Genomic DNA, 14,881 nt, shown 5'->3' on the forward strand with positions numbered 1-14,881 from the left:
GCTACAACAGTTTTGGATGAGGTCAAAACAAACTTTCAACACAAGATAGAACACGAAATATTGGGTAATATTGAGTAAATTTAAAGGGAAGAATGGAAGTAAATGCAAAGGGCCTATTGGCCCACATTTCTTGATGCTTCTATATTGGTGCGGATGAAGTGGGTAGAATATAGTTGTGCATTAATTGGCTGTTGATTGCTGGTGTTGACTTCTTAATGTGTAGTGCCTCGCAGATATCAAGCCGCCTGCTATCGCTGTATCTATCGATGATTTCCGTGTGTTTTTTTTTTTAAGACTTCTCTGGTGATGGTCTGGTTGTGGAAAGAGATTATATGTTCCTTAATGGAGCCCTGTTGCTTATGCATCGTTAATCGCCTGGAAAGAGATATTGTTGTCTTGCCTATATACTGAGTTCTTTGAGGCTTACAGTCCCCAAGTGGGCATTTGAAGGCATAGACGACATTTGTCTCTTTTAAAGCGTTCTGCTTTGTGTCTGGAGAGTTTCTCATGAGTAGGTTGGCCGTTTTTTTGGTTTTATAGTATATCGTCAATTGTATCTTCTGATTTTTGTCTGTAGGGATAACGTTTCTATTAACAATATCTTTCAGGACCCTTTCCTCCGTTTTATGAGCTGCGGAAAAGAAGTTCCTGTAAAATAGTCTAATAGGGGGTATAGGTGTTGTGTTAGTTGTCTCTTCAGAGGTTGCATGGCGTTTCACTTTCCTTCTTATGATGTCTTCAACGAAACCATTGGAGAAGCCGTTGTTGACTAGGACCTGCCTTACCCTACAGAGTTCTTCATCGACTTGCTTCCATCCTGACCTGTGGCTGAGAGCACGGTCGACATAAGTGTTAACAACACTCCTCTTGTACCTGTCTGGGCAGTCACTGTTGGCATTGAGGCACATTCCTATGTTTGTTTCCTTAGTGTAGACTGCAGTGTGGAAACCTCCGCTCCTTTCCATGACTGTTACATCTAGAAAGGGCAGCTTCCCATCCTTCTCCATCTCGTAAGTGAAACACAACACAGAATTCCGCTCAAATGCCTCCTTCAGCTCCTGCAGATGTCTGACATCAGGAACCTGTGTAAAAATGTCAACATACCTGCAGTATATGGCCGGTTTCAAGTTCAAGACCTTTTGTTCGATGGTGCCCATGTAGAAGTTCGCAGACAAGGACACCTAGGGGAGAACCCATGGCGACCCCATCTACTTGCTAATACATGTGCCCATCCGGGCTCAAGAAGGATGCCTCTTTAGGGTGCAAGGGTGCAAGCTTGCAACAGGGCTCCATTAAGAAAATTGGAAAAGTGCAGTGGAGGCTCCTTCCACACACAAAGAAATCACAATGTCTATCTACCTCGTGGCTACCTTGTGGAGGTTCCTGGGATCAACGGCCCCGAGGCCCGGTTTCCGACCAGGCTTCCCTGTTGCTGGACTGGTCAACCAGGCTGTTGGACGCAACTGCTCGCAGTCTGACGTATGAGTCACAGCCTGGTTGATCAGGTATCCTTTAGAGGTGCTTATCGAGTTCTCTCTTGAACACTGTGGGGGGTCGGCCAGTTATGCCCCTTATGTGTAGTGGAAGCGTGTTGAACAGTCTCGGGCCTCTGATGTTGATAGTTCTCCCTCAGAGTACCTGTTGCACCTCTGCTTTTCAACGGGGGTATTCTGCACATCCTGCCATGTCTTCTGGTCTCATGTGATGTAATCTTCATGCTCAAATTTGGAACCAGTCCTTCTATACTGGTATATGGCGTGATATATCAATGAGAAAACCATTTTGGAGCAATGCGGTTATTTATTTATTTATCTATTTATTTATTTATTTATTTATTTATATACAAGAAGGTACATTGGAGGTTAAGAGAGAACATAGAAATTATGTTGATTTTACATTCTTGTAAAGCCACTAGCACGCATAGCGTTTCGGGCAAGTTCTTAAACTAACAGATAATTTTAAATAGATAATTTACAGTAAAATTGACAAAAAATACTTACAGGTACTTTAGAGTTTTACTTTACAGTTACAGATAATTTTAAGTAGAGAAATTACAGTAAAATTGACAAAAAAATTTACAGGTACACTGCAAGAAATATTGATACAAGCAGATTAGAACAATACACAATAACAACAATTCACAATAACAACAATACACAATAACAACAATACACAATAACAACAATTCACAATAATGAACAAGGATTACTAAGTACATTAGGATAACATTACAGGGTTATACATTGGTTCACTGAAGCACAATATGAGGATCATTTCAAGGAATAATGCATTAGAATATGTACTCAATATAACAACCATGATAACAGATGATATCAGATGATATCTAAGATTACAATGGTAAAGTAATATGGCTTAGGTATAAATATTGGGGGATTGGGTAGCAATAGATACAGTGCGAGTTAAAACACAATGTAGGAAACTATGAAGATGAAATTACGTACTTTTTGGTTTTATTTTTGAATAAGGCAAAAGTTGGACAGCTTTTCAGTTCATTAGGGAGTGAGTTCCATAGACTGGGTCCCTTTATTTACATAGAGTGTTTACACAGATTAAGTTTGACCCTGGGGATATCAAAGAGATATTTATGTCTGGTGTGGTGGCCATGTGTTCTATTACATCTGTCCAGGAAGAGTTTCAGAACAGGGTTTGCACTTAAAAGGTTTTATAAATGTGAATGACAAGAGAATGTATGAAGTGAATTTATGTTTAGGATTTAAACAGGGGAGCTGTGTGTTGTCTGAAAGCAGAGCAGAGTTGTGATAGCAGATTTTTGCTGGGTGATGATGGGCTTGAGGTAGTTTGCAGAGGTTGAACCCCAAGCACAGATACCATAAGTAAGATAGGGATAGATAAGTGCACAATAGAGTGAGAGGAGAGCAGGTTATTTCAGGTTATTTATTTGTTATTAGAGGAGAGCTGGGTACTTGAACCAGCAGCCTATTGTGGCGGTGTTAAGGCAGGTGTTGGGGAGTCACCAGAATGTTGGGTCAAGTCTCAGCAGTGGACCAAAATTATCTTCTCATTTATATATCACGCCATTGTGATATCTTTGTGTTGTGAAGGAGAGGCTCATGGTGATGGCGGTCGTGTGTGTGTGTGTGTACTCACCTAGTTGTGTTTGCGGGGGTTGAGCTCTGGCTCTTTGGTCCCGCCTCTCAACCGTCAATCAACAGGTGTACAGATTCATGAGCCTATCGGGCTCATGTGTGTGTGTGTGTGTGTGTGTGTGTGTGTGTGTGTGTGTGTGTGTGTGTGTGTGTGTGTGTGTGTGTGTGTAATTACCTAAGTGTAATTACCTAAGTGTAGTTACAGGATGAGAGCTACGCTCGTGGTGTCCCGTCTTCCCAGCACTCTTTGTCATATAACGCTTTGAAACTACTGACGGTCTTGGCCTCCACCACCTTCTCACTTAACTTGTTCCAACCGTCTACCACTCTATTTGCGAAGGTGAATTTTCTTATATTTCTTCGGCATCTGTGTTTAGCTAGTTTAAATCTATGGCCTCTTGTTCTTGAAGTTCCAGGTCTCAGGAAGTCTTCCCTGTCGATTTTATCAATTCCTGTTACTATTTTGTACGTAGTGATCATATCACCTCTTTTTCTTCTGTCTTCTAGTTTTGGCATATTTAATGCTTCTAACCTCTCCTCGTAGCTCTTGCCCTTCAGTTCTGGGAGCCACTTAGTAGCATGTCTTTGCACCTTTTCCAGTTTGTTGATGTGCTTCTTAAGATATGGGCACCACACAACAGCTGCATATTCTAGCTTTGGCCTAACAAAAGTCATGAACAATTTCTTTAGTATATCGCCATCCATGTATTTAAATGCAATTCTGAAGTTAGAAAGCATTGCATAGGCTCCTTGCACAATATTCTTAATGTGGTCCTCAGGTGATAGTTTTCTATCTAGAACCACTCCTAGATCTCTTTCTTTATCAGAATTCTTTAAAGATTTCTCACATAATATATAGGTTGTGTGGGGTCTATGTTCTCCTATTCCACATTCCATAACATGACATTTATTAACATTAAATTCCATTTGCCAAGTGGTGCTCCATATACTTATTTTGTCCAGGTCTTCTTGAAGGGCATGACAATCATCTAAATTTCTTATCCTTCCTATTATCTTAGCATCATCAGCAAACATGTTCATATAATTCTGTATACCAACTGGTAGATCATTTATGTACACAATAAACATCACTGGTGCAAGAACTGAACCCTGTGGTACTCCACTTGTGACATTTCTCCATTCCGATACATTGCCTCTGATTACTGCCCTCATTTTTCTATCAGTCAGAAAATTTTTCATCCATGATAGAAGCTTACCTGTCACCCCTCCAATATTTTCCAGTTTCCAGAACAACCTCTTATGTGGAACTCTGTCGAAAGCCTTTTTTAGGTCCAGATAGATGCAGTCAACCCAGCCATCTCTTTCCTGTAATATCTCTGTGGCCCGATCATAGAAACTGAGTAAATTCGATACACAGGATCTTCCTGATCGAAAACCATACTGTCTGTCTGATATTATATCATTTCTCTCCAGGTGTTCTACCCATTTAGTTTTGATTAGCTTTTCCAATACTTTCACTATTACACTTGTCAATGATACAGGTCTATAATTGAGGGGGTCTTCCCTGCTGCCACTTTTGTAGATTGGAACTATGTTAGCCTGTTTCCACACGTCTGCTACGATTCCTGTACACAGGGATGCCTGAAAGATCAGGTGAAGTGGAATGCTGAGCTCAGATGCACATTCTCTCAGAACCCATGGTGAAACGCCATCTGGGCCAGCTGCTTTGTTCCTCCCGAGCTCCTTTAGCATATTTTCCACTTCATCTCTAGACACCTCTATCCGCTCTATGTTGTTCTCTGGAATTCTTATTGTGTCTGGTTCTCTGAAGATTTCATTTTGTACAAACACACTTTGGAACTTTTCATTTAATGTTTCACACATTTCCTTTTCATTTTCCGTGAATCTGTTTCCCATTTCCAACCTCTGGATATTATCCTTTACCTGCAATTTGTTGTTTATGAATTTGTAGAATAGGCCCGGTTCTGTTTTACATTTATCTGCTATCCCTTTTTCAAAATTTCTTTCTGCCTCTCTCCTTACTGCTGTATAATTGTTTCTCGCATCTTTGTATCGCTGGTATGTTTGGGGGTTTGGCCTCTTCCTATACTGATTCCATTTTTGTGTCTTTTGGTCTCTTGCCCTCTCACAATTTCTGTCGAACCAATCCTGTTTTCTGGTCCTGCATCTCTGTTTTGGTATGAATGTTTGTGTGCCTTCCTCGTATAGTTTTAAAAATTTGGCATACATTTCATTTACTTCCCTGCCTAGCAACAATTCTGTCCAATTACACTCATTAAAAAAATTTCGAAGTTCCCCATAGTTGCCTCTCTTTAAATCGAGTTTATCAACTGATTCAATGTCCCCATTTTCTTCTAGATGATATCTTAAAGCATATTTAATGTCTAACAGGACGTGATCACTCTTTCCCAAGGGAGGAAGGTACTGGATGTCAAAAATCTCTTCTTCTTTCCTGGTGAATACTAGATCCAGTACTGACGGTATATCTCCTTCCCTCATTCTTGTGGCTTGCTTTATGTGTTGATACAAGAATGTCTCCAGAATGAGGTTCACAAATCTGCATGTCCAAAAGTCCTCCGTTCTTGCTTCATAGGCCTCCCAGTCTATTGCTCTAAAGTTGAAGTCCCCCAGTATCAACAGTCGTGATTTATCTTTATCTGCTTGTACAATAATATCTCTCATGACCATTATGAGGCCCTCTCGTTTGTCATCCAGTTCTTCCTTTGTCCACGTGTTGCTTGCTGGTGGGCTGTAGGTATTTACAATTATCAGGTTATCATCCTGATTCCAGACCTGCAATGCCATTATGTCAATATCTCGAGGGTTTTCAAATATTAACTCTTTTACCTTCAGGTGTTTTTTCACCAGTACAGCCACTCCTCCTCCCTTCCTAGTTTTCCTGTCACGTCTCCAAACTGAGTAGCCTCTTGGGAATATGACTTCATTTATTATATTTCCTTCAAGTTTCGTTTCTGATAATGCAACAATATCTGGGACCCTAAGCTGGATTATATCTTGCAACTCCAAAGTTTTTGACCTCACTCCATCTATGTTGGTATATACAATTTTCAGGAACATGTTCCCTTTTCCTTTGCTCTTTACTCCCCCTTCCACTACTGATCTTGTTGCTTTGTTTTTATGTACCATTTCACAAGCTTTCCAGTCCCTGTTACTTTGTAAAAAAAAGAATTTCTGTCTTCTTCATTTCTATCCCCATTTAGCCGTTTTGCCTCAATTAAGTTCATTTTCAGCTTTTCTCTGTCTTCCTTGGAGAGGTCTTGTCTTATTGACCAAGATTTGCCAACCTCATCACTCTGCAGTTTCCTGGCATTTCTTAGCACTTCCATCATGTTTTTCACTCCATTAAAGGTCACCCTTAAGGGGCGGTTCTTTTCTTTCTCATATTTTCCTATTCTTCTAAAATCACTGACATTTTCCTTTGAGCCTTCTCCTAAACCTACTATTTTCTCTATGATTTTCATCTCTTCTGCCGCTCGGTCCACCCTAGATGAAATTTCCTTCTCTAAACATCCAAAAATGATTATGGACTTAGTTCTATCTGCAGTGTTTTGTACCAGTTTACTGTTGGTAACCAGTTCTTTCCTAATTGCTTGCCTAATTTCTGCTTCTTATTGGTCATTTCTGGTTTTGACTTCCGAACACACTTCTTTGATAGTCTCTTTCTCTTTTACAACTTGAGCATATGTTGCTTTTATTTCTTCTTTATACTTTTCTAGTTCTTTATTCACCTCCTCTAAGTGAGTTGTCAGTGAAGTTTCCAGTTGGAGATCCTTACCTAACTCTATGTTAGCCCTTAGGCTTGCTTGGAGTTGTTCACCATATGAGTCTATCTTCTTGTTTATTTCTTCAAAGTCACCACACTTCACTTTCCATGCCTCATTTTCTTTCACTAGTTCCTTGATTTGCTCCTCCTGATTTGTTACCTTGTCTGTTAATGCAGTAATAATCTTACCTTGCTGAAGCATACTCCCTTTTAGAGTGCAAAGCTCACTCCAAAGAGCTCCATTGTCCTCTTCTAATTTAAGCACTTTTTCTTCATACTTCATTTGCATGTCCTCAATTATCTCTAACCTGCCAAGAACACCTCCTTTCCTTATATCTTGTGTTGAGAATCCTTTGAAACCATCATCTGATGGTGTGTCTACCTTCTCAGTGGGGGTGGTGGCGGCGGCCATCTTTGATTTTGTTCTAGACCAAAACAAACTTTTCCACTCGGCTATTTTCACTCAGTTTTACTTGTTTATTGTATTTTATTTGCTTTTACTCTTCCCTGAACCTTTATGTAACCTGGGACACCACTGTAGCCCTCAACCTGTGCCCAATACTTAGGTAATTCGATATTTCCAGGAGCTTGCTGCAGTGTGACTTCTGCCTCCTCCACCTTCACCTTCTTCGTGTGTGTGTGTGTGTGTGTGTGTGTGTGTGTGTGTGGGTGGTGGAGGGGGGAGGAGGGGGGATGGGAGGGAGGGAGGGGGTGGTGGAGAGGATGGGGGGTGGGGAGGGTTGTAATACTTACCAATCAATGTCTACGAGGGAGTGAGGTCTAGAGCTCACTATGCCCAGTCTAGTAGCCTTGTACCTCTTGCCTTTCAACTTAACGATTACACTGACTTTCAAATTCTTTGTTGAATCTGGCCTTGTGGATAGAGGTGGCTTCCACAACTTCTTCTTTTAGAACATTTCACTTTTTAATAACCCGTACAGGGTACAAGTACTTGCTTAAGTCCCTTCGACACGTTTACGGTTTCAGGTTCCACCTGTGTCGTCTTGTCCTGCTTTCTCTCAGTCTGAAGAGAGGCTAGTCTAAGGTTATCCCTGACCACCTTATCTGTTTCCCCTCAGTATCTTGCATGTTGTGATCATATCCCCTTTGTTCCTTTCATCTTCTAGGGTTGAGAGATTTAGTTCCGTTAAGGGGCCCGGTGACTGAGGAGTATTTTTCCCAATATAAAATATAGTGAAAATTTGTATACAAATATCCCTTTATTTGGCATCGGCGTCGTGAAAATTTCATCCCAATATGTTAAAGATGTGGACTTTTAACGATTTTTTTAAATAAATGCGTACGAGACGGGGGTGGGGGGGGGGCCGGTACTGATAATAACAACAACAACAACACCTCATATTGACTGGCCATGAGGGAGTACGACATACAAGCACCTGTCTGACGCAACAAGAAAAGTACTGTAGTAGTAAGGAGGGTCTACACAGTTAACATGCAGCTGGTGCCACCTGGAGGGCCAGATTTCACACATGATAAAGAGTCAATAAGTTATTACGCTGTATTTTATGATATATCATATAAATAAGTTGCTCAATGGCAATATTTCTTATGTTCCTTTGTATAAAAAGCTGACACTCACTTTTTGTTTCTCCTTTGTTTGTATGTGGATTTTGTCGTGACTTCTACATCTTGGAGAATGTATATCCGGCACCAAGCATGTGATGTTGGCACGACATTGGTCAACATGTTAGTCAGCCCCAGGTGGCACAAGTTGTGACTTATTATTTATTTTGCCGATTTATTTACAGATTTCAAGCTCTATTCCCTTTGTCTGTTTAGGTTGTATTGATGAATGAGGACCAGATGAGGGCATTATCACTTATATATGGGCAATAAAGTTACTGTAATAAATATGTTTGTTATCCCTAATATATCCCTATTTATTTTGTTTTTTTTTTGAGTTTTTTTTTCTTCATTTCAACACATATTGATCTACAACTTTAACATATTCGAGTACGAATGCCAAGCAATGTTGATTAAAACATACAATAAATTCATTCATTTGAACTACCATATTCATTGTCGATAACGTCAACTTCAATTATCTCTAAAAAAAAGGAATTTCAACTCTGAGACAGCTTCAAAAATTCAGTTACTGACCGACTCTCACTATTTTTACATATTATGTGCAAAGGTCTTAGTTGTAAGGTGTCCTCACCTCCGTTTAGTCATAAAGTCGTAACGTTTAGAGTTATACATTTTTTGCATCTAACTTTTGCACATATTTGGATGACCACATTGAAACGATGTTTTACAGTAAACAATACTCTATAACAATATTTTGAGGTGAGCAACATGAACGTTCTATGTCATTCTGGGACCATAATGAATAATATACCAACTGGTGACATTATACCAAGTGAAGTACACATGAAACAAAGCCTACAACAAACCCCAATACGGGCACAAATTACATAACAAAAACAGAACAGTACACATAACCAGCACAAAAAACACAAAACTTAAAGACAGAAAACGGAACCACACAGGGCACCTTAAGTACAAAAATAACAAAAAGTACAAAAAGACACATGCAAACGACCAGAAAGCCGTAAGGACACAAGTACATAATATAAACTATCACTACACCAAACACACAAATACAGCAGCACAACATTACAACCAGCCACTCGTAACACACTCAGAGCCACAAGTACAAAACCACACAGAACATATACAGAAAAAGACACGGACACACAGAACAACCAGCACCGTACAAACACCACAGAAAGACAGAAGAACAGGACACAGCCACAACCAGACACACCAGAACAAACACCTGGACGCACAGGAACCAGAAAGAGACACCCAGACCACACAAGCAAACGCACAAACAAAAACAGGAGCATGCAGGAACTGGAAAACAAACCCTCCCCACCCAGACACACACAAGCAACTCCGCCCCCACAACCACGCACCCAGGCACAAGCAACACCACAACATACAGTAATCAAGGAATAACATTTCTCAGGGAACGTCCACGACAGATACTTCCGCTTATAAGCCTCCCATATCAAATACTCCTGTTCGGTAAGGGAACGGCCCTCACGCCGCCGCGGGTATGTCATATACTCAGGGACCACCAAACCCGGCGGAAGCGATCGCCCCCAACCAGAGGACACCGCAGACGAAGAACGAGGTATGGGAGGCAGGAACACCTCCGCCATGGAAGCAGGAGATACCGGAACAGTTGGGGGAGGCTGCCGAGGCAGCAACAGCACCCCCGACAAAGCAGGAGACACAGAAGAAACGGCCGTAGAAGTGAGAGGCGGCAAAACCACCGCCGACGAAACAGGGGATGGGGAGGGGGCACGGAACCCTCAGAGCGAGCAGATTTCTTCAGCACCACCACAAGGTCGCCACGGTAGGCGACCCTCAATTTCTCCTCAACCTCGCAAGGGAAAACCACCCTCTACGAGGAACCGGAACCATCAGACGTGGGCGACGCACCCGAAGCAAGAGCCACAGGCCCCACACCGGACCCCACCCCTACAGCAGGAGCCACACCAGGACCCACACCATCCACCGGGACCACACCAGCACCAGACGCACCATCCTCGCACTCTACGGAGGAATATCTCGCAAAAGAAACATCAACACACGCTGCATCCTCACATTCCTCCGCCCACGTACGAGGAGGCGAAGCACCCGTATCCGTACGAGAACACTTGGGGACAGGTTGTTGGTCATCGGAGCTGTCACCCCCTGCAGGAGGCACCCAGGAAGAGTCAGGGGCAGGCCTCCCCACAACCGGCGGAGCACGACCCCACAGAATGTCAGCCTCAACGACACGGGGGACGAGACCGCCACCCACAGAGGAGACAAGAGAAGGAAAAGGTGCGGCCGGTGGAGGGAAAGGGAGCATCACAGAAGAGGGATCCGGCAGGGATATCAAAGGCGACAGAGGCGCAAACAGGAGCAGAAGCCATTGGAAGCAAAGAGACAGACTGTGGTGGCAGAGCCGCACACACCACCATTCACACACGCCGGGCCAACAGCCGAGGAACCCAGATCCACCACCGGGTCAGCAGGCAGCAGGGGAACCTCCCCACCCACTCCATCACGAGGCGACAGGTCCTGTGCCATCAACGGGGGGAAAATCCTCTTCATGGAATAGAGTAACAGGTGCAGCCCGACCCCAGTGCAAGCGGCAGCCAGGTGCCCCTCAAGCCACAACGGAAACAGGAGCGTTGCTGCCCTGCATAGAACGCCCTCAGAGTGAACCCCAGTAAGGTAACTGTGGAGGGAATCGGGGATTCGAGTCTCAAGGCGAGAGTCCGCGTACCACAGGAGACTCCATGCCACCTGCCGGAAGAGACGGATTTCATTCTGAGGGAAACCACCGTTTCAAACTGGCCAAGATACCTTCGTAGCAGGGCCTCCGAAAACTCGAAAGGCACACTATGCAGAGCCACATATGTCACAGCGCAACAGCGGTCCGAAATAGTGATGGTGCCACTGTCTCCAGGGAGCGTAAATGTCCGCCCGTCATAGCTCGCCACGAAGTCCCAGTAAACTGCCACGGAGTGAAACTTCATGAGTGCCCTGTGGGTTGTTAACAACTGGAGCCCTTACACGTCGGCAACACGAACTCGTAGCATATCCAATAACACAATCTCAAGGGCAGGGTATGATGCCCGGCCAGAAAATTCAAGCCCAATAGTTTCAATCCGGCGAACAGGGGGTAGGGGGGTCCCCATGTCGCGACACGCCAAACAGCGCACTCCCTCACACAGCCAGCACCAGGCAACGACTGACGGCAACAACCGGAGAGGCAGGCGATATCACCCTACGGTAGCCGAGGCGCAACTCCCCATTTTCTGTCTTTAATGTCTATTAGGTACATCACACTGTACTTTATAGGAAGCAGAAACTGCATAGTGATCACTAACCAAGTGATTTACCAACGAACATTCCATATTGTCTTGTGCAAGGTTTCTACCCATTACATAATCAAGTCTGCCTCCCAATAAATGAGTTTGGGTATCCGTAGTATACATGGTTAATCAGTTTTTTTCTTTTTATTGATAAAGCACATTAAATACACATAAAAACAGCCTGGCAAAAGAACACACAAGCAGTGAACCATAAAGCACAAAACAAAACATGAGAACAACAAAGAAAGTAAACACAAAACTGAAAAACAAAACAAGCACACAACAGGAAACACGGATAAAACCTGAAATGACATTTTTCAAAATAACAATTACTTATCTAGTTACACAAGCCAACCTGAAGGGCCACACAGGCAGGACAAAAAGCCACGACAGATAGTAACGCATAACCGGAACACGTAGGGACCGGGAAAAAACATATACACGCACACACACCCAACATCCCTAGAAACAACACAAACACCACAGCACCACCAAAAATGCACACTGAACACACAAACACACACACTGCCCAACAGGGCAAAATCAGACACGAAGACAAACATTCATAGAACAGCAAACACGGTAACAATAAAAAAGACATAGAGTATACAATAACAGGAATACAGGCACTATGTCTCATGTGCATCAGAATGATTGGTGGGGTAGACATTCCCACAACACTGCGAGCGTGGCTTGTAGTTGGGCACCACGAAATCAGATGGAAGCTCGGGCGGGGGCGGACGCCCTCGAGCAGAGGATAAAGAAGATGACGGGCAAGACTGGGGATGCGGTATCACCACTGCCGACGAATCAGGAGACACTGACGAAGAGGGCGGAGACTGGAGAGGCGGCAAGACCGCCGCCAATGCAGCAGGAGGCACAGAAGAAGAGGGCGGAGACTGGAGAGGTGGCAAGACCGCCGCCGATGGAACAGGGGGCGTGGGCACGGACCACACCGGGCGAGCAGCCTTCTTCAGGACCACCACGAGTCCATCATGCTCATCAACACCCCCGGCAGGGGGAAACCACCCCCACGAGGATCCGGAACCATCTAACGCGGGCAAGGCACCCGAAGCAGGACCCAAGGGCCCCACACCGGCCCCACCCCGACAACAGGCGCCATACCAGGGCACACACCACCCTCCGGAACCACACCAGTTCTTGGTACACCATCCTCGCACTCTACAGAGGAATAGCTCGCAGAAGTGTCAACATCACACTCCTCAATCTCGCAAACCTCCGACACCCCTATCTGTACGAGAACGCTTAGGGACAGGACGTTGATCGTTGGAGCTATCACCTCCTGCAGGAGGCGCCCGTGAAAAGTCGCCATCAGGCTGCCCCAGAACTGGGGGAGCACGAACCTTCAGAATTTCAGCCTCGACGACACGGGGGACGAGGCTGCCACCCACAGAGGAGACCAGAACTGGAGAAATAACAGGCACTGCTGGCAGAAGGGAAGAGCCCAGCACAGGTGAGGGAGCCCGCTATGACCCTGGATCCGGCAGAGGAGAAGAGGTGTGTATAGGTGAGGAATCCTTCTGAAGCGAAGAGGCAGATGGCGGGGGCGGGGCTGCACACACAACCACCCGTCATGCACACCACAACCTGTACTCACAAGCTCACCAGCCGGAGAACCAGGTAACACCACCGGGTCAACAGACGGCAGGGAAGCCTCCCCACCAACTCCATCACATGGCGACAGGTCTTGAGCCGCCAACGGGGAAAAATCCTCCTCCCTAAACAAGTTAACAGGTGCAGCCGCTACCCTAGTACAGGCGGCCGCCTGGTGCCCCTCAAGGCCACAACAAAAACATGATCTGGGCTGCCCTGTGTTGAAAGCACATATGGTGTTATCTTGAGAGGTTATCTTGAGATGATTTCGGGGCTTTAGTGTCCCCGCGGCCCGGTCCTCGACCAGGCCTCCACCCCCAGGAAGCAGCCCGTGACAGCTGACTAACTCCCAGGTACCTATTTACTGCTAGGTAACAGGGGCATTCAGGGTGAAAGAAACTTTGCCCATTTGTTTCTGCCTCGTGCGGGAATCGAACCCGCGCCACAGAATTACGAGTCCTGCGCGCTATCCACCAGGCTACGAGGCCCCTAGCCCAGCAATGTAACCGAAGATGGAACAGGTGACTTAAGCCGCATGGCGAGAGTCCGGGTACCACACGAGACCCTGCGCCACCTGCCGGAAGAGATGGACTTCATACGGAGGGAAACCACGGTACCAAACTGTCCAAAGTACCTCCAAAGCAGGCCCTCCGAGAACTCGAAGGGAACACTATACAGCGCCACATACGTCACAGAGCAACAGCGGTCTGAGATAGAGACGGTACCACCGTCTGCAGGGAGGGTAAACGATCGCCCATCATAGCGTGCCACGAATTCTCGATACACAGCTGCCGAGTGAAACTTAACAAGCACCCGGTGGGTAGTTAACAGCTGGAGTCCGTACACATCGGCCACACGAACACGTAGCATATCCAGTAGAAGAACCTCATTAGCAAGGTACGATGCATGCCCGGAAAACTCCAGACCAATAGTCTCTCAACGGCGAATAGGGGAAAGTGGGGTCCCAATGGCGCCGACACAAAATATTCGGAGGGCAACGCCCCCGGTCCGGTCGTTAGAATAGTCGGGGAAGCACTGAGGGAGCCGCGGACCGCACACCCGCACCCGGCGCCCTCTCCGGTTATGCAAACCATATGGAATATTCATTTTCCGTCTCTGATGTCTATTAGGCACATCACACTGTACCTCATAGGAAGCAGAAACTGCATAGTGATTACTAACCAAGTGATTTACCAACGAACATTCCATATTGTCTTGCACAAGGTTTCTATTCATTACATAATCAAGTCTGCCTCCCAATAAATGAGTTTGGGTATCCGTAGTATACACAGTTAATCTGTTGTCATAAACATATTTTATAAATTTGCATCCATTATCATTGTTAGTAATGTCTCCCAGGGTAATATGTCTAGCATTAAAATCTCCCATGTATATTGTCCCATGATTGTCTTGATCTGGGAGCAATGTTACATTGAGTTTCTGGCTTCTGGCATATACGTTGAGGAATGAGAAGT

The 14,881-nt window shown here is 44.9% G+C and overlaps 1 protein-coding gene across 1 annotated transcript; it reads left to right on the forward strand.

Moving 5' to 3' along the window:
- The first annotated feature begins 10,080 nt into the window (after window positions 1–10,080).
- Window positions 10,081–13,076, forward strand: LOC138359113 (uncharacterized). The gene is made up of 2 exons (XM_069317824.1): window positions 10,081–10,938; window positions 12,492–13,076. The coding sequence occupies exons 1-2, from the start codon at window positions 10,081–10,083 to the stop codon at window positions 13,074–13,076; spliced, it is 1,443 nt and encodes a 480-aa protein (XP_069173925.1).
- Window positions 13,077–14,881: the final 1,805 nt, after the last annotated feature.

Source organism: Procambarus clarkii, chromosome 89, assembly GCF_040958095.1.
Source record: "Procambarus clarkii isolate CNS0578487 chromosome 89, FALCON_Pclarkii_2.0, whole genome shotgun sequence".
Lineage (NCBI taxonomy): Eukaryota > Metazoa > Arthropoda > Malacostraca > Decapoda > Cambaridae > Procambarus > Procambarus clarkii.

What these genes read in the sequence shown, in the direction of transcription:
- LOC138359113 (XM_069317824.1), top strand. Translation starts at nt 10,081, where the DNA reads ATGGAAGCAGGAGATACCGGAACAGTTGGGGGAGGCTGCCGAGGCAGC. An exon ending in GAACCCAGATCCACCACCGG is followed by an intron (nt 10,939 to 12,491) that starts GTCAGCAGGCAG and finishes CGTGGCTTGTAG; the next exon opens with TTGGGCACCACGAAATCAGA.